Consider the following 24069-nt stretch of genomic DNA (forward strand, 5'->3'; position numbering starts at 1 on the left):
AGAACTTTGGCCTTCCCCTCCCCTCCCCTTTTCCCTCTAGGAATACCTGGGTTCGTCTTTACTACTAATCTGTGTCATTACTTACTATGTGTTGTCTTTTTTCTTCTTTTCTGCATCTCTCTCCCTCTCCCCCAACCCCCAGCCCTAATGTAAAATGGAAATCTAATTATGTACAAGGGTTTTATTAATAGTGTCTGCTGCATATTTCACTATTTCATAGTTTTTAAAATTTAAAGTGTGGATGGGGAAAATGTGGGTAGGTAGATTGTTTTATATTTTTTTTCTGTAAAAATGAAACTGCCATTTAATTGAAAGTGGCCATCACAAAATGGGAACTTTTTTTTTTTTTTTTTTTTACCAGAGACCAGTTATGCTTGATAAACAATATTCTATTTGGTCCAGAAAAAATTATCTGGAACAATAGCCATCAAGAGAATTCTTTTATTGTCAGATGCCCCACACAGAGTCTGAGGGACCATGAGACTCTAGGCTTCTGCACATTGCCCCCTATACACTGTCCCTCTTGCTCAGGTGAGGACCCGACTTTTAGAGACTCTGACTTTGTTAGGAACCATGCGGGGGCTATGTGTACATGAAGTTCACCACGCTTGAGCTGGCATCTATCTCTGTTGCTAAGTGACCTTGGGCAGGTCCTGTGAATCTCATTCCCTGTCTGTAAAGGGGAGATGATATTACCAAGCTCATAGCATTGGCGCGAGGTTCCAGCAATAGGGGAGCTCCACTAGGGTCCTGCCTTGTCCAGACCGAGGGAACCTGAGCGAAGAACCACTCTGGGACAGAGACATGGCATGGCGAGGAAGGGGCAGGGGCAGAGAGCATCATTCAGGCTCTTCCAAAACAGAAGGGTCCCCTTGCCTCCCAACGCTGTCTGTGGTGAAGAAAAAGCAAAGCGGAAGTGAGGGTGCACCTGACCACCTGCCATGCAATCACTCCCCATCCCCCACCCCACCTCCGCACCCCCCCCCCCACCGGGGCCCGGCCACACGGGAGCAGAGAGACTTGGCCTCCACAGCCCCAGGAGCCTTACTCCCAGCAGTAAGCCAGCCCTTGCCCCCACTTCCCCTGACTGGGGTGGCAGACTGAGGGTGTGGTGAGAGGCTTGATTCCGGTAGAAGCCAGGGTGCATGAGTATGTGGGTGGGGGGAGCTGTGTCACCAAAGGGAACTGAAAGAAGCCTAGTGTGAGCGGTAGGGAGAGAAGATAGAGGTGTAAGGGGTAAGTGGGACAAGACCTCCCACCCAACTCTGGACCCGCCCCCGTCAATGCAGTTCTGTGCAAATTACAGCTGCCCTCCCCTCCCCTCCAGGAGACCCACCCCCTCAGGCGCAGCCCTTGGGATTCCCCAGGCTGGCCTTCTCCTCGGATATCCCCTGTTTTTGGAAACTTGTTGGCTAAACACCGGGCTCTGGAGTCTAACAGGCCCGAGTCACTCCCCAGTCTACCACTGAGGCATTGTGTGACCTCGAGCAAACCACCAACTCTCTTGGAACCCCCATTTCCCACCTGTAAAGCGAGAATAACAGCACTGTAGCAGGTTGGCTGTGGGGCCTAAATTCAACAAATGCTCAGTGAGCACCTTCTTCAGGCCAGGATAAAACGGAGAACAAAAGTCGATTCTGTCTAATGCCCTGCCCTATCTATGGTGAGAGATAGTAAATGCTTAAGTAACAAAATCGGGGGTCCTCGTGGGTCACTGTGCAGGATAACAGAGGCACGACATGACCCGACTTAAGTTTTAACTTGGCCACTCTTGACTTTGTAAACACACAAGTGGTAGCTTTATTATTAGTGACGCCCAGGAGGCCATATCGGGGCTTCTTCTCCATTTCTTACCAACTGCCACCTCCTCAGAGCTTTCTGGGGCATGACCTGGAAGTCCCCCACTTGGCCAGCACAGTCACATGCACGTCTCTAGACCTCATGTCCCCTCGTCTCCCAATTTGCAGCTCTCTTTACCTCTTCACATGGCCTGAGGCCTAAGACGCCCGTGCTGTCTCCTGCATCCATCATCCCAGGCCCCAGCTCTCTGCTCCCTTGGCCCTTTTAAGAACAAATGTTACTTCCCTTTTCCTTCGTGGTCAGCACCTTTCCTCACCCTGACCCCCTGCAGCCTGGCTTCCACGCCTTTCCCATGGATTCTGCTCTGGACCTTGGTTCCACAGCTCAAGCAGGCCCTGGTACTCCCGGGAACGCCTCAGAAACTCCAGTCTCAGCATCTCTCTCACTTAGACTCTCAGATCCTGCCTGGGATTTCATTAGTGCCAGGAGGTCTCATCAGCTCTTTAAAGAAAGATGGTGGAGACTCTCCTAGCTCAGCTCAGAGCCTTCCTGTCATCCCCCCTCCTTGGTACTGCCCTGCGTCTCAGTGCATTTGTCACTGGTTCCTCTGCTGACCCCTCCCCCACTCGTATCCTTCTAGACGCCAGAATGCCCCACCCAGACATCCTGATACCCCCACCCCCGCCCCCACTGCTGCACGGGTGCTGATTCTAGCACTCTTAAAATCTGCTGAGCTCAGCATTTCACTCAAACCACTTCCGTCCCCACTGCTGGGCTCTGTCACAGAAGAGATCAGGGCTCCCGTCCTTCCTGCCTGTTGGTAGAGCATGAGGCACCTGGACAAGAAGGAAAAGAAAGAGGAGGAAACCTTCTAGGCTTCTGCAGTGCAAATAGTTGCTTTATGGGGACAGAGGCCACTTGGCCTCATAGGATCCAGCTGTGGACCTTGGTGTTCTCTCTTGTCCCCCAAAAGACCTGACTGAAGCCTAGACTCTTTATATGTCCCCACCAGGGAGAGGGGTCCCATCCAGGTCCATGAGGTCCACCCATCATTGGTTGGCAGGTAGGGGACTCTGTGGTCACAGGCTGCAGTGGGCTTATCAGCCAGACCCATCTCGAGTCCCTGCAGCTTAGAACCAGTCAGTGCATGGGACTGCCTGCCCCCTGCCTGGGGCAGGACTGGTGTCCGTCTGAGGTGAGAAGTGAGGGAGGGAGTCAATTCTGTCTAGGATGTCAGGGTCAGCCCAAAGGCATAGGGGTGCTCCCAACTCACATCTAGCCCTCAGGGTGGTAGGCAGATGACAGAGGACTAGGGTTGGCTCTGGGACTCCGGAAGAGGTGCTCTCTGGCCTGGAGCAGCTGAAGCAGGTCATGGGATGGGGCTCTCAACACTTCATCGCGGAAGGGAGATGCCCGCTGCCCCCTTTTGGCCTTCTACAAGGCAGGCTGGGTGGGGGGGTGTGGGTTGAGCATCTCCCACTAGAGGTGGGGGGAGGAGTGGGAGCTCTTGGGGGCTGGTGGGAGCCAAACAGAACTGTGGGAACAGGTGCTTGATTCCTGCCACGCAGACACTTCTGGACTATTTCCTGGGGGTCAGGCGTCTGGGGGGGGGTGGTGGTGCTGGGTTGGGGTGTCCCCAGATTACTGCTCTGGTAGCTTCGGATGCCAGCAGTGAAAAGTCAAGAAAGCACAAAGTTCTAGGGGCTAAAGGACCCTGAGAGGCTCCTAGGACAGGCCTACCCTGCTCTCTTGGGTCCCAGAGAAGAGGGGGCTGTCAGGCCTCTCTGAAGGGGAGTCCGACGGTGGTTCTTACCAGGCCAGTGTTCTGGAACCTCATTGTTTCACAGGTCTCCAAGCCAGGAGCCAACTGGAACTCTGATGCCCGCCCAAGTCCCCATGCCAGGCCGACTGCAGCCACATGGATGCTGGTGGGCATGTGGGATTCAGGAGTCTCCACTGATCTGTGCCAGTCTGGAAGGCCACGTATGTCCTGTTTCTCTCAGCCTATCCTTCTTCTTCTTTGCTGGGGCAGCGCATTCTTCCAGATCTGCAGGGGGACTGACATGACTTGACAGTTATCCGGGGCCCATCACAGAGACAGGAAGAACGAGCTACCTGCTCAAGCAGGAAAGAGCTCCCAGGGGCTTCTTCATCATGCCCACCCCCCACCCCCCAACACACTGCAAAGGCTTGGCTTTGCAAGTAGCAGGTCACAGAGCATCCAAAAGAACTGGGCAGGGGGACAGTGATCCCAGGGCTCCTGGGTCCCACCTGGGACTTGGCCATCCAGAGAGCAAGCGCTCAATCCTGCATCCTCACTGCGGTTCGGGGCCCGGGGTTCAGGGGAGAGACGGTAGGGCGCAGGCCCCTTGCAGAGGAACAGCCTATCCCAGGCCTTGGAGAAGAGCCAGGAGTGGTCACCGCCCGCCCCACTGCAGCACCAGGGAGGGGGGAATGCTGGGTCAAGGCGGTGTTGGAAATGCATGTGGTGTGGAGGGGGCAGGCCCCATGCTGGGCTGACCTGAGGAGCAGCTACAACCAGACGATCCTAATGAGTCCTTAATACATGCCACACGCTACTAAGCACGTTTCATGTTATTACTGCATTTAATTGCCATGAGCAGCCAACATGAAGTGGGCATTATTAGTATCTCCCTTTACAAAGAGGCAAGCTGAGAAACTTGCTAACCCCGTGAACTTGGACAAGTTAATCTGTGTACTTCTTTGTAGTCTTAGTATCATCCTCGGCTGATAGAAGCACCGGCCCGATCTCTGCCTCAATCTTCACATGGTGCCTTTCCCCATGTCGTATCTCTGTGTCCTGTGTCCAAATTTCCCTTTTCATGAGGATGTTAGTCATAATGGATTAGGGCCCACCCTAATGACTTCATCTTAACCTAAATAATTACATCTGCCACGATCCTATGTACAAATAAGGCCACATTCTGAGGATCTGAGTTAGGACTTTAACGTACGGATTTGAGGGGAAATAATGCACCCCCTACCAATATTTAACATGTAACCTACGTTGTACCAAACACTGGGGTCACATTTGATTTTCATGGCAACTGTAGAAGGCAGGAGAATGTATCGCATTCATTTTACAGACGAAGACCCTGAAGTTCAGCAAGGTTAGGTGGTTCACCCAAAGGCACACAGCAACTAGTCTGGGATTTGAACCACACTAAACCATAAGTGACGTCTGATCATGCCGGAGTCAGACACACCGGGGTTCAGGTCCTAACTGGATGGCCTGGAGAGGTATTCACCCTCTCTAGCCTTCAGTGTCCTCATTTGAAAAATAGGGTCAATATTGTCCCGTCAACAACAAAGTGCTGCTGTTCAAGGGTGAGGATGAGGTCTAGCCCGGTGACTGACACAGACTAGAAGAAATGATAATGATATAAATGTAGCAGTAGCTGCTGGGTAGGGCATGTCCTATGTTCTATTGGTTCTGGGTGGCTGCCTCCCTACGACCACCTGTCCTTGCTGAGTCCCCAGGGCAGTCAGAGCCAGGGAGGCATGCAGATCAGTCCACCCTGGCCACCCAGAGCTCCCTGGGGAGCTGCACCCCCTAGACATGACTCCAACTCTTCCCCTCTACCGGGCCCGACACAAGTGGGGGGTGGGGGTGGAGGGTGTTGGCAGCTGGGGGCCTCCTTCCCGTGCCCAGGCCCCAGGGTGTTGTCTGTGTAGAAAGGTGACCCAGGTGTTCAGAGAATGACCACAGCCCCTGAGGGAGGCTGCCTACTGCCCAGCTGCCTCACCCTCTCTTCCTCAGGGGCAAGCCCATGAGAAATTGTAGGATCAGAGAACAGACCAGGGGTTGGGGGTGCAGGGATGGGGCTGACCACAAAGGAGCAGCACGAAGCGGTGGGAAGACTAAAATTAGTGGGTACACTAAAAAGAATGAGTTTTATTGTATGGAAATGACAAAACTTTAAAAAGTGATTCAGAAGGGCCAACTTCTATGGGCGCCTGGCTGGCTCAGGAGAAGCGTGTGAAACTTGATCTTGGAGTTGTGAGTTCGAGCCCCACGTTGGCTGTGGGGGCAGATTACATGAATTAAGTAAGTAATTAAAAAAAAGAAGAGCCAAATTCTGAATGTCAAGAAGTTTTAGGAATAGCTTAACAAATTTAGTTTGTAGTTTCCTTTTTATGCAAGCAAAAGACCCAAATATGATAAATATGTCTTAGAGAACTCTTTAAATAAACCTAAAATAAAATTTCTAAGTAATTAAACAAAGAGAAGCAAAGAAAAGGAATACATCCTTCACAGAAAGGCAGGAGTGGCACCTTGTCCCTACCCTTTGTGTCTCCCTCCCTCCAGCCTGGCTTGTCAGGGCCCTGCTGTGCCTCCCTGACTTCCTCCCAGCTCTCGGGAGGCTGACTTCTGTCAAGCTCCCTGACTGTCCCAGGGGCTCAGACAAAGGGCCCACCCTCAGTATGGGTGGCTGCAGGTGACAGGCGGACAAGTTGGGGCCCTGGCAGGACACAGGTGGCGTTAAATGGAGGCAAGTTCGCAGAAGTGTTAAACAGGGTTACGAAAGCCAGTGGGGAATGTCCAGGCACCCAGGGCTTCGCATCATCGGGAACCATTACTACCCTCTGAGGGACAACCTCCAGGACCTGCCACAGCAAGGCAACGGCACTGTCTGTTCCGTATCCCTGTCCCCCTATCTCTTGCCAATGCCTCCCCCTAGCCAAAGCCGGCCGGAATCTAGAGACCAAGAGAGCCAGGGGCATGCGGACTGAGGAGGCCAGCCTCCTTGGGGCGTGGAGTGAGGCAGAAGAAAGCAGAGGATTGATGGGGGGAGAGGGATGGCAAGCAGAGAGAAAGGGAGGAATCTGATGGGGGGGGGGGGGTTGGGGGATATGCCCTAGGGCCCAAGGTTACCTCAGGCTTCTCCCCCGGGGACAACCAAGCCTCCCAGCTGCTCTTCCAGGCTGGGAGTTCCTGAATGAACGAATGAATGAATGAATGACGAATTTGAGGATGGATGAGTGACGGATATAATGGGAAGAGGCTGGCTCGTGCTGGCACTAAGAACAAGGTGGATTATTTTCCCCAGGATTTCCACCCTTCTAGGCCTTTAAGGACTGTTTCCTAAGTACCCACTTCGAGGCCCTGCAAAGGACCCTGAGCTGGAGAAGCAGAGGCCAAGGCAGGGGTGGGGGTGCCATCAGGCACTGGGGAGCTTGTGTGGCCCTGCCCTGCCCTGCCCAGGAGGCATTGCTTCTCTTCCCTCTCACTGGAAACACACTCAGGGGCTGCCCACCCCCTAGCTCCACCCCCACCCTTCACCAAGGCCCCACCTTCTCCATCTGGGCCACTCAGGGCTGGGTTCAGTTGGGTGTTGATGCTGCAGGGCAGAGGAGGTGAGGGACAGCAGGGTGGAGACTGGAGACCGAGGGACCTGTCACCCCGATTAGTATAGTGTGCACATCTGCAGAGTAGCACCAGCTCCCCAGCGCAAGCCTCCTGGTGGGAGGAGCAGAGCTTGGCCTCGGGACCTCGAATGTTCTCAGAGTGCCCTGGGAGGTAGGGACGGTGGCGACTGATGGGGAGGGGGAGCCTTTCCCTTCTGCGGCTGGCGGTGCCAGGAGGGGCCTGGCATTGTGCTGGGCGTGTGAACACTTGCACATGTGCATTGTCTGACCTAGATACTTTGTCAGGTTGCAAACCACCCCTCCCGCACCCTGTACCTCTTTCAATTAGGCTGGGTGTTTAGCGAAGGCTATTGTGAGTCCGAGGGTGCAGAGGCAGAGAGGTGCGGAGCCCCAAATCTCATGGGGAAAACCTCATGAAGGCTCAGTTTCTGGAGTCCAAGAACCAGCACTGGGGTTGGGGTGCGGGTCAGGATGGGAGGGTGGGAGGCGTAAGGCAGAGACCTCTTCTGAGAGGTCTCTTTTGGGGGTCCTCAGACATCATATCCCCCACTTCTACTTTGGACTGGAGCTTGGAAGGCAGCAAATCATGGGACTGAGCATCACTTGGGATGAGGGTCAGGGGCCTGGGGTGAGGGTTCAAGGGCAGAGTACCCCTCATTATGCTTCAGCCTTGCCCCGACCCACTCTTCAGTCGCGGCCTTCATAGAAGTCTGAGTGAGTAGTACGGAGCCCTATCCCCAGTGAGTGAACTGATCCCTGGTGTTTGAGTGACCCCGGTCTTCACCTTGTCCTGTGCTCCACCCGTTCCCTGCTCCCAGGTCTGTTCCCAAAGATTCCCAGATGCACTGACCCACTGATCCAGATGCACTGATGCACTGATCCAGATTCCAGACCCACTGTGGGGTTCCAATAGAGACCGTTTGCTTTCTTAGCAGGGCCGCTGGTTGAATGAGATAGGCGGAAGCCTTCTGCGACTGTCCCCCGCCAAGCTTCCTCATGTTCAAATCCCCCCACTCCATGCTTTGCCTACCCTCCAGCCCAGCTTAGCTCAGGCTTCGAATTTTAGGATACTCTAGGGAAAGGGCAGAGGGTAGCTACCATTGCCACTGAGCCCTGCCCCCACAGTCTGTTTGTCTCTGGGGGCAGAAGGGAATGTGGACGAGCTCAGGGGTTATACCGAGAAGTACTTAAGGTGTAGGAAGGAGCAGCAGGGGCAGTTGCCAGGGGAGCCTGACCCCAGGGCTACCAATGAGCTGCTCCCAGACCTTAGGACACTTGCTTTCCTGGGCCTGAACATCTGACTCAGGAAATCCAAGGTGATGCCTAGGGCCATGCAGACCCCCAAATGCTCCATCAAAGCTGCATCCTCCGTATCGCTCACTGGGGCCACCATGTGGCCATCTCAGTGCCTCAGTCCTTCTCGGTGGCATCCCTTTTCCAAGGCCATTCTTGCTCAGGCAGCTTTCCTGCCCACACACTCGGCCCAGGACCTTTCCTGGGGACATCTTACCTGGATGGGACAGGAAGACAGTATAGTAAGCAGTCCACAGTTAGCCTAGAGCAACCACTAAGAAAAATACTAAATAAATAGGTATAAAAAAAATCATTTAGGAATAATTTAAATCTTATATTAGAAAATACTCACATTGTAAAAGAAGGCAGTCTGGGAGAAATAGAGGAACAAAAAAGACATGAGATATTTAGAAAACTAGCAAGATGGCAAATACAACTATCAATAATGTGAACGGATTAAAGAATCCAATTAAAAGGCAGAGATCATCAGATCCGACACCAATATCCGACAATATGCTATCTATAAGAGACAGATTTTAGATTTAAAGATATAAGAGTGCCCTCTCTCTCTCCCTCTTTTTCTCTCTCTCTCAAAATGCATAAACATTTTTAAAAATTAAAAAGAAAATCTATCGGGTCTAGTATAGCACAGGGGAATATAGTCAATAATGTTGTAACAACTTTGAATTTTTTTTTAACGTTTATTTATTTTTGAGAGAGAGAGAGAGAGAGAGAGACAGAGCGTGAACGGGGGAGGGGCAGAGAGAGAGGGGAGACACAGAATGCAAAGCAGGCTCCAGGCTCTGAGCCATCAGCCCAGAGCCCGACGCGGGGCTCGAATTCACAGACCGCAAGATAGTGACCTGAGTTGAAGTCGCATGCTTAACCGACTGAGCCACCCAGGCACCCCACAACTTTGTATGTGATAGATGGCAGCTAGACTTGGTGGTGACCATCCTGTAATGTGTATAAATATGGAATCACTATGTTGGGCACCTGAAACTAATACAATATTGTGTTTCAATTAAAAAAGTATTATGATGATGGTATATGTTAGAAATCTAATGGTTAATTTAAATTCACATTTACTGTATATATTAAACATAAACTTTCTGCTTTAAACCTTAAAAGGGGCGCCTGGGTGGCTCAGTCGGTTAAGCGTCCGACTTCAGCCCGGGTCACGATCTCGCGGTCCGTGAGTTCGAGCCCCGCGTCGGGCTCTGGGCTGATGGCTCAGAGCCTGGAGACTGCTTCCAATTCTGTGTCTCCCTCTCTCTCTGCCCCTCTCCCGTTCATGCTCTGTCTCTCTCTGTCTCAAAAATAAATAAATGTTAAAAAAAAAATTTTTTTTAAACCTTAAAAAAATCGACTGGGTCTGATATTAGTATAGCCTCTTAAGTTTTCTCATGGTTGCTATTTGCATGATATAGCTTTTTATGTCCTTTTACTTTACATCTATTTGTATCTTTGGGGTTTTTAAAATTTTTTTAATTTTATTTTAAATTTTTTTTAACATTTATTCAGTTTTTGAGAGACAGAGAGAGAGCATGAGCAGAAGAGGGGCAGAGAGAGAGGGGAGACACAGAATCCAAAGCAGGCTCCAGGCTCCAAACTGTCAGCACAGAGCCCGATGCGGGGCTTGAACTCACGAACCGTGAGATCATGACCTGAGCCAAGATTGGTTGCTTAACCGACTGAGCCACCCAGGTGCCCCGTTTTTTTTTTTTTAATTTTTAATGTTTATTTATTTATTTTGAGAGAGAGGGAGGGAGAGAGAGAGAGAGAGAGAGAGAGCAAGCCGGGGAGAGGCAGGGAGAGAGGGAGAGAAAGAATCCCTTGCAGGGTCCATGCTTCCAGCACAGAGCTGGATGCAGGGCATGAACTCATGAACTGTGAGATCATGACCTGAGCTGAACTCAAGAGTTGGATGCTTAACCTGCTGAGCTACACAGGCACCCCCAGACCCAATAGATTTTAAAACAAAGGAAGTTACTAAAGATAAAGAGGGACATTTTATCGTGATAGAAGTTTAATTATCTAAGTGGTGACAATTAGAAACAGATATGCACCTAACAAAAGAGCTATAGTTCACAGCACATACAAAAATTAACTCAAAATGGATCAAAGACCTATATGTAAGAGCTAATACCATAAGAAAATATAGGAATAAATTTTCCTAACTTTGGATTAGGTGATGGTTCTCTACATATGACACTTGAAGTAAAGCAACAAAAGAAAAAAAAAACAGATAAATTGAACTTCAACTTCATCAAAATTAAAAGCTTTTGTGCTGCAAAGGACAGAGTAAAAAAAGTAAAGAATGGAAGAAAACAGGGGTTAGCCATATACCTGGTAAGTGATTTGTAACTTACAAATCTTTGTTCTTTGTAATATACAAAGAACTCTTACACTGAATAAACAAAAAGGCAACTCAGTTAAACTTGGGGAAAGGATTTGAATAGACATTCCTCCAGAGAAGTTATATAAATGACTAATCAGCACATGTAAAGATGTCAACATCATGAGTCATTAGGGAAATGCAAATCGAAACCACACTGGGATACCACTTTACACCCATGAGGATGGATATTAAAAAAAAAAAAAAAGTCAGACAATAATGAGTGTTGTAGAGAATGTGGAGAAATCGGAACCCTCATATACTGCTGGTGGGAATGTAAAGTGGTACGGCCACTTAGGAAACCAATTTGGCACTTCCTGAAAAGGTTAAAGATAGAGTTACCACACGATGCAGCGATCCCACCTGGCAGACATCCAAGAGACGTTGATGCATAAATCCACAAAAAAACTTGCACATGAATATTCATAATAGCCCCAAAGTGGAAACAATCCAAATGCTTATCAACTGATGAGTGAATAAATAAAATATGGAATAAAAAAAATAAAAACTGGAATGTTATTCGGCAGTAGAAAGGAACAAGGTACTGATACATGCCACAACACGGAAGATCCTTGAAAATACGCTAAGTGAAAGAAGTGGGACACAAAGAAGCACATGTTGTAAAATTTACTCAGATGAAATGTCCAGAATAGGCACATGAATCCGTACAGAAGTGAAAATGAGTGGTTGGTTGCCTGGGGCTGGGGAATGGGTTGTGGTAGGAAATAGGGGGTGACTGCAAAGGGTACAGGGATTCCTTGGGGGTGACGAAATGTTCTAACAGTTGATTGTGGTGATAGTTTAGTATATTCACAGCCGTGTGACTATACCCAATTACTGAACTGTATACTTCTCCCCGCCCCCCCCCCCCCATAACAACATCCTTTATTGGGCACCAGCAGTGCCCTGGGAAGCCCGCGTGCGCAGACTGGACGAGGTGCAGGGCTGGCTTTAGTGACGGTGCTGTCGCAGCTGCAGTCCACCACAGCCACACGTCCCAGTTTTTAGTTTCTTTGTTCAGCTTTATATACACTTTCGGGTGCCCCCTTCCCCGCCCCCGCTGCTGCTGTCACATGCAATCACATGACTTTCAACTTCACTCATGGGCTGCTCAGCTATCAAATCAATGGCAAAGTTTTCATTCGCCTCTTTCTGGTGACCTACAAATCGAATTTTCCTAGTCTTTATTATCATAAACATGACGGATGTGTGTAACCTTCTCCCTGGTGGGCCAGGATAGCACCCCGAAACACCTGGAGCCTCCACACAGCTCATGCCCAGCAGCCCCAGAAGGTCACGCTGCCGCCATCTTGTGGGCTCTGAATTGTGCTCTTTCAACAGGTGGATTTATGGTATGTGAATTATATTTCAATAAAGCTGTTACCAAAACAAAAACCATAAAAAGGGAACCTGAGGTTATTTGTGGGTATTAGGACATCTGGTGCCTCATGGTAGTCCAGCTGTGGTTTTGATCTGCTGGCCTCTCCTCCTTGTCATCTGATCCCTCTCTTCATATTACCTGGAAGGAAGAGCTGCTATTCCTTTCCCTCAGTCCCCATTCTAGCCCTTGTTTTTCTCTAAAACTGTGGAGTGGGGCTATGGTGCTGGGTGAGACCAGTTGCTTGACCAGAAGAACCCCCTTGACCAGTCTTGGTCCAAACTCCAGTGGCCAGCCTATGTGGGAAGGCAAGTGTGGACCCTGACTGCCAAGGGAGTCCAGAGAGGGGTGCTGAGCTAATCCAAAGCAGAGGGCCTTGGGCAAGTGTAGGCAATGTCCCTTACTGACCAGCCTCCATCTGGCTCCTCAGAGCCACAAATTGAGTTGGGTCAGTTCTGACGCAGGCTGTCAATGATAGGCTTTGCCTCTGTTTGGGATCTGAAGTCTGGGGCCCTGACCCAGGATCGCAGGAATAGGGGCCAAAGGAACTTCTGAGACTCAGTAACCCCAACCCAATCTTTGGATTTTATAATGGGGTTGAGGCAGTGGGAAGAGAGACCCCTGTGTGTGCCCATCCACCGGTACCTGCCAAGCAACCCCCATGGCCATACCCTGGGATTAAAGCAGAAAGGGGCGGAGCTGGCAAAGTGGACCTGCTGGAGGGGCGCTCCCAGCCCATTGTGCAAGGGAGCATAAATCTTGTAAATTTTGCACGCATAAATCTTGTAACTGCATGCATTCCCAGTGCTGTGGGAGAACCGAGGAGAAGCGGAAGTTCCCCGTGTGCAGGAGTCATGGGTGGTGGGTGAAGATCAACAACATCTCCATAGCGGTTAGGCGTCAGAGCTCTGGTGGAGCGCCAGTCCCCTGCTCTCCAGCTGAGTGAGCTTGCCTAGGCTGCTTAAACTCTCCAAGCCCCCGTTTCCTTGCCTGTTGGAGCCATTAAGGATAGCAAGAAGAGAAATGGGTGGGAAGAAGAGGGAACTGCCAGCAGGAAGCTACATGTATGTATCTTGTCTCCTCTTCCCCCAACTTCTTAGCTTGAGAAATGAAAGTCACAAAAGAGATTGAAGACACCCTAGGTTGGAATAAGCACAAGAATGACTGGCAAGCTCCCCTCCAGGCTGGAGAACCTCCAGGCTTGGAGGTCCCTGTATGGGCTCCTGGAAACCTCCCCGCCCCCGCTCCCCCCCAGGTCCTTGCTCTGCTGCAGGATTCAGATACGCAATCTGATTGCATCAGTCTCTCTATGCCAAAATCAAAACAAAAAATGTACACACGCTCCTAAAATCCCAGCAGGTTCAATCCAACAAGGAAGTATTCGGTTCCAGCTGTGAATATTAATCTGTGCAGTGTCGGTCAAGTGTGGGGACTGGTATTCCGTACTGAGCAGTTGTGCCGCAGCTTGGCACAGAGCCTGGAACATCGTGAGGTGGACCTTGGCGGGCATTTTAAGGACAGGCAAAGGATGACCTTCCCGGAGGGGGACCGGTGGGCCACCTACTCTGAATTTGGGGGAGGGGTAGCCAGGCTGTGGGATACAGTTGTGAAATTCAAATCTCAGATCTCTGATCAACAACACAGCCCCCACCTGCTGTAGCAGCTCAGCTGGTCAGCCAGGGGTAGCCTTCGCCTGGAGTGGACATGATGCTGTGAGTGGGGAGGGAGGGTCCTGGGGGAATCGGGAGGCTGAGAGAGGAGCTGCTGAGATTGCGGACTCAGGGGCAAGTTGACAAGCGTTGTGGGGGTGGGGGGATGGGGGCTGGGATCCTGCACAGTCTGTTGCAAAATGCCATCTCTAAACGAAACCGCATGGTCCACACATGCTTGCATATGGTCGTGTGAGCCAGGTGAAGGGTGTGGGAGAGCATACCCGTGTCACCCTTGGTCACCTGGGGGTGGCAGTACATGGGCAAGGGAAGGGCCTGGGGCAGATGTAAACGATAAGCTTTGTTTTTATACCTTTGTAGTATCTCATTTCGTTTGTCACAACCGGTACGGTCTGAAAGATAACAAGTGAAGTACAAGAAATTAATCATTTACTAATCCTTTCTGTCTCTCCCTCCTCACAACTGCCTTTTGCTCCCAGCCAGCAAATCCAGAGAGAAAACCAACCTGTTGCTATTGGCAGTGCAACCTGAAGCAGGTAAGGAGCGGGAGGCAACTTATGTTGGGGTCTTCTGTGGGCCGGGCACCGTGCATACGTCAGGCGCACACACACATCGACCTGCAGACTCAGCGGTAAGAGAATCAACAAGGGATGTTGAAGACCAGGGACTAGCAAGGGTGGGAAGCCATCACCACTCCTGGGCTGAGAGGACAAGGGGAAGGAATAGCGTCATCACGGGAGCCAGGTGAGCAGAAGGAGGGAAGAAATACCCCTAGCCACTCTCCTCTCCTGCCTTCCAGGCCTCGCCTGTGCCTCTCATTGGCTGCCCCCAGAGGCGGCCAGGGGGATGCGTCTGTAGGGGCAGAGAGGGAGGAGAATGAATGGGAGGAGGGAGAAATGGAGAACCACCAGCACAGACAGCGAGTGCGGAGCAGGAGTTGACCTCAGAACTTCAGCTGCCCTACGTAGCAACATGTGCTCCTGTGCCCGCACGTCCCCCCGGCTCCCACACACCACTCTGTCTGTGGGGCCATCTTGCCAAGTAAAGGCTCAAGCCCGAGTCTTTCCTTCTTTCTCTGGCCAGAATGTCCTCTTCTAAGGGAAGGGCTGGGTTTGGGGTCGGGACAGCTGCGTCTGGCAGAGAAACGTGAGTCCTGTATTCCAAGCCCGACACCTATGATCGCGTGCTCACACTCCTCCTCTGCCAGGAACCCCATTTCCCCTTCTCTTGACCTGCATGGGGCATTCCACCAAGGACCATGTTTTGTTTACTGCCACATCCCTGTATCTGGCTTGATGCCCGGCACAAAAGAGGCTCACAGTAATCACTCGTGGTGGAACTCAAACGACTCTCCGGATGCCCTTTCCTCGGGGCCCTGGGCTTTTATGTCATGGATTGGGTTTTCCAGAAGCTTCTTTACCTTCTGTTGCAGATAAAGAATGTACCGAGCCCTCTTTCCAGCCATTAATTTACATAACCTTCACAAAACAGTCAATTGGGGGAGGGGTGTTGTTAGAGCTACTGGTCACAGCTAAGAAAAATTCACCACTGAAAGTTAAATGACTTGCCTGGAGTCACCGGTAGAAAGTCCCATCAGACCCAGGGTTTGGTCTAGCAGCTCTCACCACAGTCTGCGCTTAGCCCCTGCTCCACCCAGTCTCCCAGGGGACCTGCACCGCTTTCTTTAACCTTGATGGGACCAGAGCTGCTACTTCCTTGTTTCTTTTCTGGACTGCTGGCCCTAGCTTTCCTCTGCTCCTGTGAGCCTAGCTCCAGGCCCGCTGAGGCCAGCTCTCAGCATTGGCTCACGGCCGCCCCTCCCCCTACTGCCAATGTCTTAGGCCTCTTTAGGGGTCCACATTCCTGGGGAGAGATGCTGTCCTCTCTTAAGGCGCATGGGGAGTGGGCTGGGGGGACCTTTAGTCCCGGCCTGGGCTAGGGGGAAGGGTGGCTTCTGACTTGCTGGCCTTTACAGCAGGGAGGGAGACTGCTTTGGCAGGATTCATGGCTCCACCCTCAGTGTCCCTTTGCCTGTGAGCTAGGGGCCCATCCCCACCTCCCCCTGCTTCCCAGCTGCACTGAGGAGTTTGTGGCCAGCTTTCTTCACTTCCTCCCTTTGGCCCCCTCTGCCTGCTGAGCCCAGGGCCCAGCCCTGCCCCCAGTCCAGGCTCACCCCCGCCCCTAGGACTGACTTTAGGAACTGGAAAATGGGCAGGGACCAGCCAGCAAAGGGAAGGGAGGGCTTGGCATTTGGGGCCAAGCCTGGGCTTACTGGAGGTGGCTAGGGGTGGGGAGTAGAGCCCAGGAAGGAAATGTATAGGTGGACAAAGGAGGACGCAAGCGGGAGCCCTTGATTCCAGAGGTCTGGAGCAGCACCTATGGCTGTTATTTGTTATTTACTGAGCACTTAGCGTGTGCCAACCACTACCCTAAATTAGTTTTATATTCTCACTACCAGTCTATAAAGTAGATAGTATAATCTTCAGTTTACAAACAGGGAAAGTGAGATACAGTTAGGGGTCTGTTCAAGGGCACACGGATTTGGCTAAATAGGGTTTTGAACCCAGCCCAATCCTCTTCTCCTGCAAGCAAGAAAAAAGCTGAACTGGGAACCCAAGGGCAAATGGAATAACCCTAAGGGGGCAGGAAAACCAGCTGTCCCAGGGCCTCAGAGTGACAAATCCGTGTTTATTGTCCGGTCTCCTCCAGGGATCACGTGCAGGAGACGGTCCCAGCTTCCCGCAGGGCTGGGGCTGCTCTCCCGCCGCCTTACCTCTGAGACAGGGCTGGGGTCAGGATGGAGCTGGGGTCCAGGGCGCGAGGTGCCCATCAGGGAGGCAGGCGCCACCGGGCGGGATGACAGACTCCAGAAGCCCTCCCTGAACAAAGACTGGGTGGGAGGCGGCCTGGTGTGTCCCCACCCCGCCTCCCCCAGCGCCTGCTGAGCCGCGACCACAGACAGCGAGGCGGAGCGAGCATGGCGGGGCCCCCGGCTGCTCTGCTGCCCCTCGTCCTCCAGCTCACGAGCGTGGCCGTGGCCTCCGCGACGGACGGAGGTAAGTCGGGGCGCTGAGGGCCTGGGGGCGGCCGGGAAGGGCCCCATTTCTTACTCAGCCCAGCCTGAGGGAAGGAGCTGGCGCCAGGCTGCCTCTCCCGACCCCCAGCCTCGGGGTGCGGGCGCCTCTCGGGCGGCCTCGGTCCTCCCCGTCGGTGGAGGAGCCAGCAAGGGGGCGCGGCCCTGAGGTTGAGGCCCCGGGCCCAGAGGAGAGAGAGGGGGCTCCCTGCAATGGCTGGAGAGGAATTCCTGCAGGCAGCAGTGGGGGAGAGGCTGCCCTGGAATCTGGGAGTCTGAAGTTAATTATTTGTCTTGAGAAAGGGGGAAAAAAGGAGGCCCGCTATGGGAGCCGACTTTGAGGCTGTGTCTGGCCTTCTCCTAGGAGGGCAGGCAGGAAAAGAGGGGTCAGTGCAAGCACTTGGCAGCCGGCTGGGGAGAGGGGCTGGGGAGAGGGGAGCCGAGGACAATTCCATGGGGAGCAATCAGGCTCCGTGAAGCAATCAGGAGCTCTTTCTGCTGGTCTCTCCAGGCAAGGGACTGGGCCTGTCTTCCCTGCCGGAGACCCCCCAGCCTCTCCCTGCCTCCCTTAGTGTGACTGCTTAAATAGGTCTGGAGGAGGGGTCATGGGGTGGGGGTGTCAAGCCGGGACGGGAAGCGGGGCGGTTGATGATACTGATCATCTGCAACTGCCCTTCAGGGCGCCAAGAAGAATGCTAGATACTGGAGCCATACCAAGGGAGCATAGTTCCAGGTGACAGGATACCCAGCAAGGGAGGGGAGTGGGAATGTGCACAAGAGGTTTGGGTGCCGGCGTTTGTTGGGGCGTTAGACCCTGGAGGTGGGGAAGAGCAGGGCACGGGGGCATTTGCAAAAGGTCACCTTTGGACTTGCTGCTGGGAACCTTCAGATCTGTGACTTAGAGAGGTGAGTGCCAGAGAGGAGGAGCAGGCGGAGGCAGGAGGTGGGCTTTGGCTTCAGCCTCCTGAGTGGAAAGAGGGGAGAGGAGAAGAGGGAGGAGTGGGTTGGGGACACCTGGGTGAGACCAGAGGCTGGTGGGTTGGGGGGTACAAAACGGGGAATCTGAGCCCAGATCTCTTAGTAGGCGGGGATAGCATTTCTCAAGCCAAGAAACTCAGGCCAAAGCAGGTTTGGAAGAAAGAAGACAACTTGGGTTTCAGATTAGACTCTCCAACCCCCGCGTGGGGGTGTGGGGACAAGGGAGTGGGTGACACAGTCCCTTACCTCACAGGACTAGTGTCTTCGAGAAACCCAGGCCCGGCCTCATTAATGAGCTGCCTCTGAGGGAAAGACCCTCCTCTCTCCGTTCTCCTCTTCCTCCTCCAGCCCCTCCACTGCCCACCCCCCACCCGGAAGAGCGATCTGGTCTGTGGGATGTCAGTGGAGTCAGTCTATCCCCGCCCCACGGTTTTTACTTTCCTGACTGAAGGGGAGGGGTTAAAGTGAGGTGGAAATGGCTGTCCAACCTCAGGCCTGAACTCAGAGAAAACCCCTTCTCTGACGCAGTGTCATCAAAAAACCAGGGACAGGCTGTCTTTATTCAGCCTGGTGCCTTGGGAGCTAGTGGGGGCCCTGCCAACTCCTTCCCCCAACCCTTCAAGAAATGCAGCCCACGCTGCCCAGTGTGGGGTCCTCTCTTCCAAACCATGCAGGGGAAGAGGGTCACCCTGTGCCCCACCCCTGTCTACCTGCCCACTCACCTGCCAGGGAAGGAGAAATGGTCTGTGAGGGTGCTGGCCTGAAAGCGTGGAAGGAGGAGAAGGCAGCCCTGGGTGGACCAAAGTGACCCAGACCAGCTTTCCCGAGTAGCAAGAACCTCTGTCGGGTACAGAATACAGGGTCCCAATGTGGGGGTCCCCAGGCCCCTCCACCACAGGCCTGGAGATAGTGGCAAGGCTGGGCGCGGGGTGGGGGTGGAGCAGAGGGAGCAGTTGCCCCTCCCTGTGCACATTCTCTGGAAGCAGTGCCCTTGCTGACAGGTGAGGACAGGCAGTTGGGGGGGCCAGGGCTGCCCACACCAGACCCCGGGCCCCATAAAGCAGCCCCGCCTTTCACATGTCCATCTCACTCTCCTGCCCTGCAGCCTGCACTGGCTTCTGGGCCCTCCCAGCCTGACTTGTCAGCTTCCGGGGCTAACCCTGGCCAAGACCCTGACCCATGTCAAGATGGATGACCCTGACACGCTCCCCGTGGCTGGGGACCCCTGCAGCATCAGGGAGGCTACAGGGAGGCCCCGGTCTAGACACTCCCCCTCGTATCCCCAGCAGGTCAGGGGCCCTGGGGCTGATACCTCACCGAGGTTCTTGCTACTTGGGAAAGCTGGTCTGGGTCACTTTTGTTCACCTTCTCCCTTCTCCTTCCACGCTTCCATGCCAGCACCCTCAGAGACCATATCTCCTTCTCTGGAAGGTAGGTGGGCAGATGGACAGGGGTGGGCCATGGGGCAACCCCTCCTTCCCTGCATGGTTTGTAAGACAGGACCCAGGAAACCTTGCTAGGAAACCTTTCACCCACAGGCCCACCTTGGATTCTTGTGCTCTTCAGGTGGGGTCATCCTCCCGGAGCCCCCTGGGCTTGCTGACATCCAGGACTACCAGCAGCAGGCACCAGCCCGCTCCTCATCCCATGCTGGGGCCCCACAGGAGCAGTGGCGCCCCCTGGAGGAGCGACTGGAAAGGCTGGAGGCCCAGATGATGGAACTCAGAGAGCAGGTGGTTCTGGAGGCCGGAGGGCTTGTGTGGGGGGGAAGGGCAGGTCTTGTGTAGTGAGAGGAAAGAAGGATTGGACTTGGGGGAGGGGGCCCGGGAACTCTAAAACAGAGTTTTATTTTATTAGTTTTTTAATGCCAGTTTTTTGCTTTTATTATTTATTTATTTAATTTCTTTCTTTCTTTCTTTCTTTCTTTCTTTCTTTCTTTTTTTTTTTTTTTAAATTTTAGAGGAAGAGCACAAGCGGGGGACAGGGGCAGAGGGAGTGAGAGAGAATCTTAAGCAGACTCCATGCTCGGTGTGGAGTCTGACTCGAGGCTTGATCCCACGACCCTGGGATCCTGACCTAAGCCAAAATCAAGAGTCTAACGCTTAACCGACTGAGCCATCCAGGCACCCCGAGTTTTATTTTAAACGTACATGGAGAAATTCCTATATGAACAGCTCTTCACATCGATTCTTTCATATAAATGAAGAGCCTCCAGAGTATTTGTTTTTTCCATCTAGACTTTCGTATTCTTTCATGTGTTTGACAAATATTATGGAGGACCTACGATACATAAGGCATCATCAGGAAAGATTTTGGATGGGTAAAGGACTTAAACTGTTAGAGAGAGGGGATCGGGTCCCCTTCTGCCCAAAGGAGAGGTCTGGGCGCGCCATGTCCCTCTGGGAGCCTGTCCAGACTCTAGGTCCTGAGAACTGTGTCTAAACTGGACGCTGTGTGGAGGGCACCCACCTCTCCCCTGGAACTGTCAGATTTCCTTCTCGTCCTGCTCGGTCTTCACACCCTACAAATCTGCGGGATGTGTTGGGTAGCGGGGAGCTGAGCCAGTGCCCCCCACTTTCCCCTCTCCCTCTTTCCCCAGAACAAAGAGCTGCAGGCGAGGGTAAGGCAGCTGGAGTCCTGTGAATGCCGCCCAGCGTCTCCCCAGTGCTGGGGGCTGGGGCGGGCCTGGCCCGAGGGTGCTCGTTGGGAGCCTGACACCTGCACCGCCTGTGTCTGCCAGGATGGGGCCGTGCACTGTGATCCCAAGCCCGACCTGCCCCACTGCCACGGTGAGTGCCACCCTGTCTGCCTGCCAGGACCACCTCGGCACCTAGAGATGGCCGCGAGTGCCTGAGTGACAGCACTATCTCCTCCCCAGGCTGCAGCCACAATGGTCAGACCTATGGCAACGGGGAGACCTTCTCCCCGGGTGCTTGCACCACCTGTCACTGCTTGGTGAGTTCCCGCGACCCACCTGGATATCCCATACTTGGCCCCCTCACCTGCTTCACTTAAGCTACCAGCCACTGCGACCCGGTGTGCTCAATGTCATGTAATGGGGTCTGCCTGCCCCTCCCCCAAAGTTTTGGCCGCCAGTGGCTCCGGCTGATTCCAAGTGGCTATATTTTCTGGGGCTTAACCCCCCCCCCCCACGCACATGGTGGGGGCCCCCAAACCTCTCTGATTTGGGCCTGGCAGACAGTGGCATGGAGGGCAGAGAGGATGGAGTTGCTTGTCTTCCTACATGCCCCCTCTCCTGTGGACCCTCACTGTCCCTGCCCATCCACCTGTCCCTGTCATCTACCTGCCTATTCCCCTTCACTCGGCTCCACATCCACATTCTTCCAGCCTTTCCTTCCTCGCTCCTCCGTTGAGGAAGTTCTCAGTTCCCTTCCTAGGATCTCTCCACTCTGGGAACTTGCTGGCACCTGGAAGAGATGCTTTCTGGGGGCCAAGAGCAGTAGGAGATGATGGGAGTGGGGGTAGGGTGTCTCTTTCCTGCCCTCAGACCGAAGGTAGCCCATGTACCCTGAGCTGCCTCAACTTCGTGCTCCTCTGGTGTGTCACAGCCAGGGGTGAGGTTTCAGTTCTGGAGGCCAGGTTCTGATGGCTAGGCAGCCACTAGTCTGCTTCCCCACAGGAAGGAACCATAACGTGTACCCAGAAGCCATGCCCAAGAGGACCCTGCCCGGAGCCAGGAACATGCTGTCCTCACTGTGAGCCAGGTCAGCCTCCTGCCAGCCTCGCCTCCTGCACTCATTCTGGGGCCCCCAGAGCCATCGTCTGCCCCCTGCCCCCTGCCACAGAGTGCCTGCCCACCCACTCTGGCAGTAGTTAGGGAATTCAGAACGGAAGCACAGCCAGCAAATACTCACTCCGGCCTGGGACCGATCCAAAAGCTCTGTATGATCTTTTTCCTGCCCCCAGGGAGCTTCTAATCTAGTTGAGAAAATAAACAGCCAACATAACACAAGATTTAAGATCCAATGAATAGAGTAAGAGAACGTAAAGAAGGGCAGTATGTGGTTAGCTGCCAGAGGCTCAGTGGTAACAGACTGCTGTAAGCCTTGCATTTTGGACTTTCTTCTGTGGGCAATGGGGAGCCATTGAAGGCTGCAGAGCCCGAGTGTGGCTTGTTCAAAGGAGTGTTTTAGGACTAACCATCTGGTATGGACTGGATGCAGACAGAACCCGTTAGCGGGCTAGTACAGTGGTTGTCTAGGCATGGAGCCAGGGATGGCAGTGTCTGCAGAGGGCGGGGTGTTTCTAAAACAATGGGCAGGAGCTGGTGGGTTAGACCGCATGCAATAGTGGGGAACTAGGAAGGCAGTGGTGCCAGTGACATGAAGGGAACTGGGAGGAAGTGGAGGCAGGAGGCAGTGGCTCTGCTGGGGGATGTTACTAGCTCCGGGAGATGGGATTGCCTGATTTACCCCAAAAAATACAGGATGCCTTGTTAGATTTGAGTTTCACATAAACAACACATACTTTTTTGGTGTAAGTCGGTCTCATGCAATATTTGGGACATACTTATACTAAAAAAAATATGGGTCGTCTACATGGAATTCAAATTCGACCCGGCATCCTGTACTTTACGTGGCAGAATATCAGCTGATGGGGCACAGGGTGGGTCAGAGGCTCAGGAGACCAGCGAGGTCTGGAAATGTAGACTGGGAGTCTTGGCCAGAGATGAGGAATGGAGTCTTGGGAGTTGATGGATCCCAAAGAAAAGGGACACACACATTCTCTCTCTCTCTCTCTCTCTCTCTCTCTCTCTCTCTCTCTCTCTCTCTTTCTCTCTCTCTCACACACACACACACACACGCACACACAGATTTCAGGACACGTGGTGCCTCAAGGCCACTGCTAGCTCATATGATATCTTCCGTGAAATTTTTTAAAAAGCACCCTTTCCTCAACACTTGCATCTATTGTAAAATAGTGGAAATCTGATTATGCTTGAGTCAGACGCTTTACTGCCATCTGCTGGAAAGTTGTAGTAAATACAAAAATCTGTCTCCTGAATGGCGCCCCCCCCTTTTTTTTTTTTTTTTTAATTTATTTCTGAGACAGAGAGAGACAGAGCATGAATGGGGGAGAGGCAGAGAGAGAGGGAGACACAGAATCGGAAGCAGGCTCCAGGCTCTGAGCCATCAGCCCAGAGCCCGACGCGGGGCTCGAGCTCACGGACCGCGAGATCACGACCTGAGCTGAAGTCGGACGCTTCACCGACTGAGCCACCCAGGCGCCCCCTGAACGGTGCCCTTTGATGTGGTTCCCTTGTGGGTGCTTTGGTTCCAGTACCCTGGGTCTCTTACTCGGGGGCCTGGCCCTGGTTTTTCAGGCTGCCCTGGAGGCCACAGGGATGGGGAAACATGGCAACCAGAGCCCTGTGTCATCTGCACCTGCCAGGTAAGGGAATCAGAGCCTAGTCCCGGCCACCACGCACATCCCTGATGCTCGGCATGCCAAGCCCAATCTGGGGGCCAGGCAGAGCTGCTGCTGCCACCCAGGCCTCGAGGCCTGCAGCCTGCTAGGCCCACCAGGCCTGCGGAGTAACTCAGCTTGGGCAGTGGAGAGGGAGGGAGGGCTCAGTGTCTGCCCTGCAGGCAGGGACCGTGCGGTGCCAGGGGCCCTCATGTGCAGAGCTCAACTGCCTGGAGAGCTACACCCCACCTGGGGAGTGCTGCCCTGTCTGCCGGCCAGGTGACCTCTCGCCCCACCCTGCCCCTCCATCCCCTCAGCCCCGGAGGGTCCGGTACCTACTTGGGGTCATGCCTTCCCTTGGGTGATGTCCACTCACCCTGCTCTCTGCTGACCGGCCTGTCATCCTGACAACCCTCCCCAGGCTGTGAGTATGAGGGGCGGCCTTATGAAGAGGGGGCCAACTTCCTGTCCAGCGCCGACCCTTGTCTCCAATGCTCCTGCCTGGTGAGTCCCCACCCGCCTCGTTCAGGCCTTGCTCCTCCATATACTCTCCCTGCTCCCCCTTGGGTCACACCTGCTGCTCTTTCATATACCTTCCAAGACCTCCTGCCGGTGAGGCTCACCCTCCATCGCGGTCCTGTGCCCCACCCCTCCAAGGATG

General features: G+C 53.3%; 1 protein-coding gene across 8 annotated transcripts in view; it reads left to right on the forward strand.

The window, feature by feature from the left end:
- Positions 1–3659: 3659 nt before the first annotated feature.
- KCP (kielin cysteine rich BMP regulator) overlaps positions 3660–24069 on the forward strand; it is a 39431-nt gene continuing 19021 nt past the window's right edge. For 2 of the 8 annotated variants that reach the window (XM_058724343.1, XM_058724344.1), the window contains exons 1-8: positions 18847–19412; positions 19548–19714; positions 20581–20770; positions 20860–20936; positions 21622–21706; positions 23326–23393; positions 23591–23687; positions 23830–23912. In XM_058724343.1, coding sequence (XP_058580326.1) covers positions 19169–19412; positions 19548–19714; positions 20581–20770; positions 20860–20936; positions 21622–21706; positions 23326–23393; positions 23591–23687; positions 23830–23912 — 1011 coding nt within the window. In that variant the 5' untranslated portion in view covers positions 18847–19168. Of the gene's footprint in view, positions 3784–12117; positions 12235–14409; positions 16987–18835; positions 19413–19547; positions 19715–20580; positions 20771–20859; positions 20937–21621; positions 21707–23325; positions 23394–23590; positions 23688–23829; positions 23913–24069 lie in introns of those variants that run through there. The other 6 variants (XM_058724346.1, XM_058724350.1, XM_058724351.1 and 3 more) reach the window with 6 other exon arrangements.

Source organism: Neofelis nebulosa, chromosome 4 (assembly GCF_028018385.1).
Source record: "Neofelis nebulosa isolate mNeoNeb1 chromosome 4, mNeoNeb1.pri, whole genome shotgun sequence".
Classification (NCBI taxonomy): Eukaryota; Metazoa; Chordata; class Mammalia; order Carnivora; family Felidae; genus Neofelis; species Neofelis nebulosa.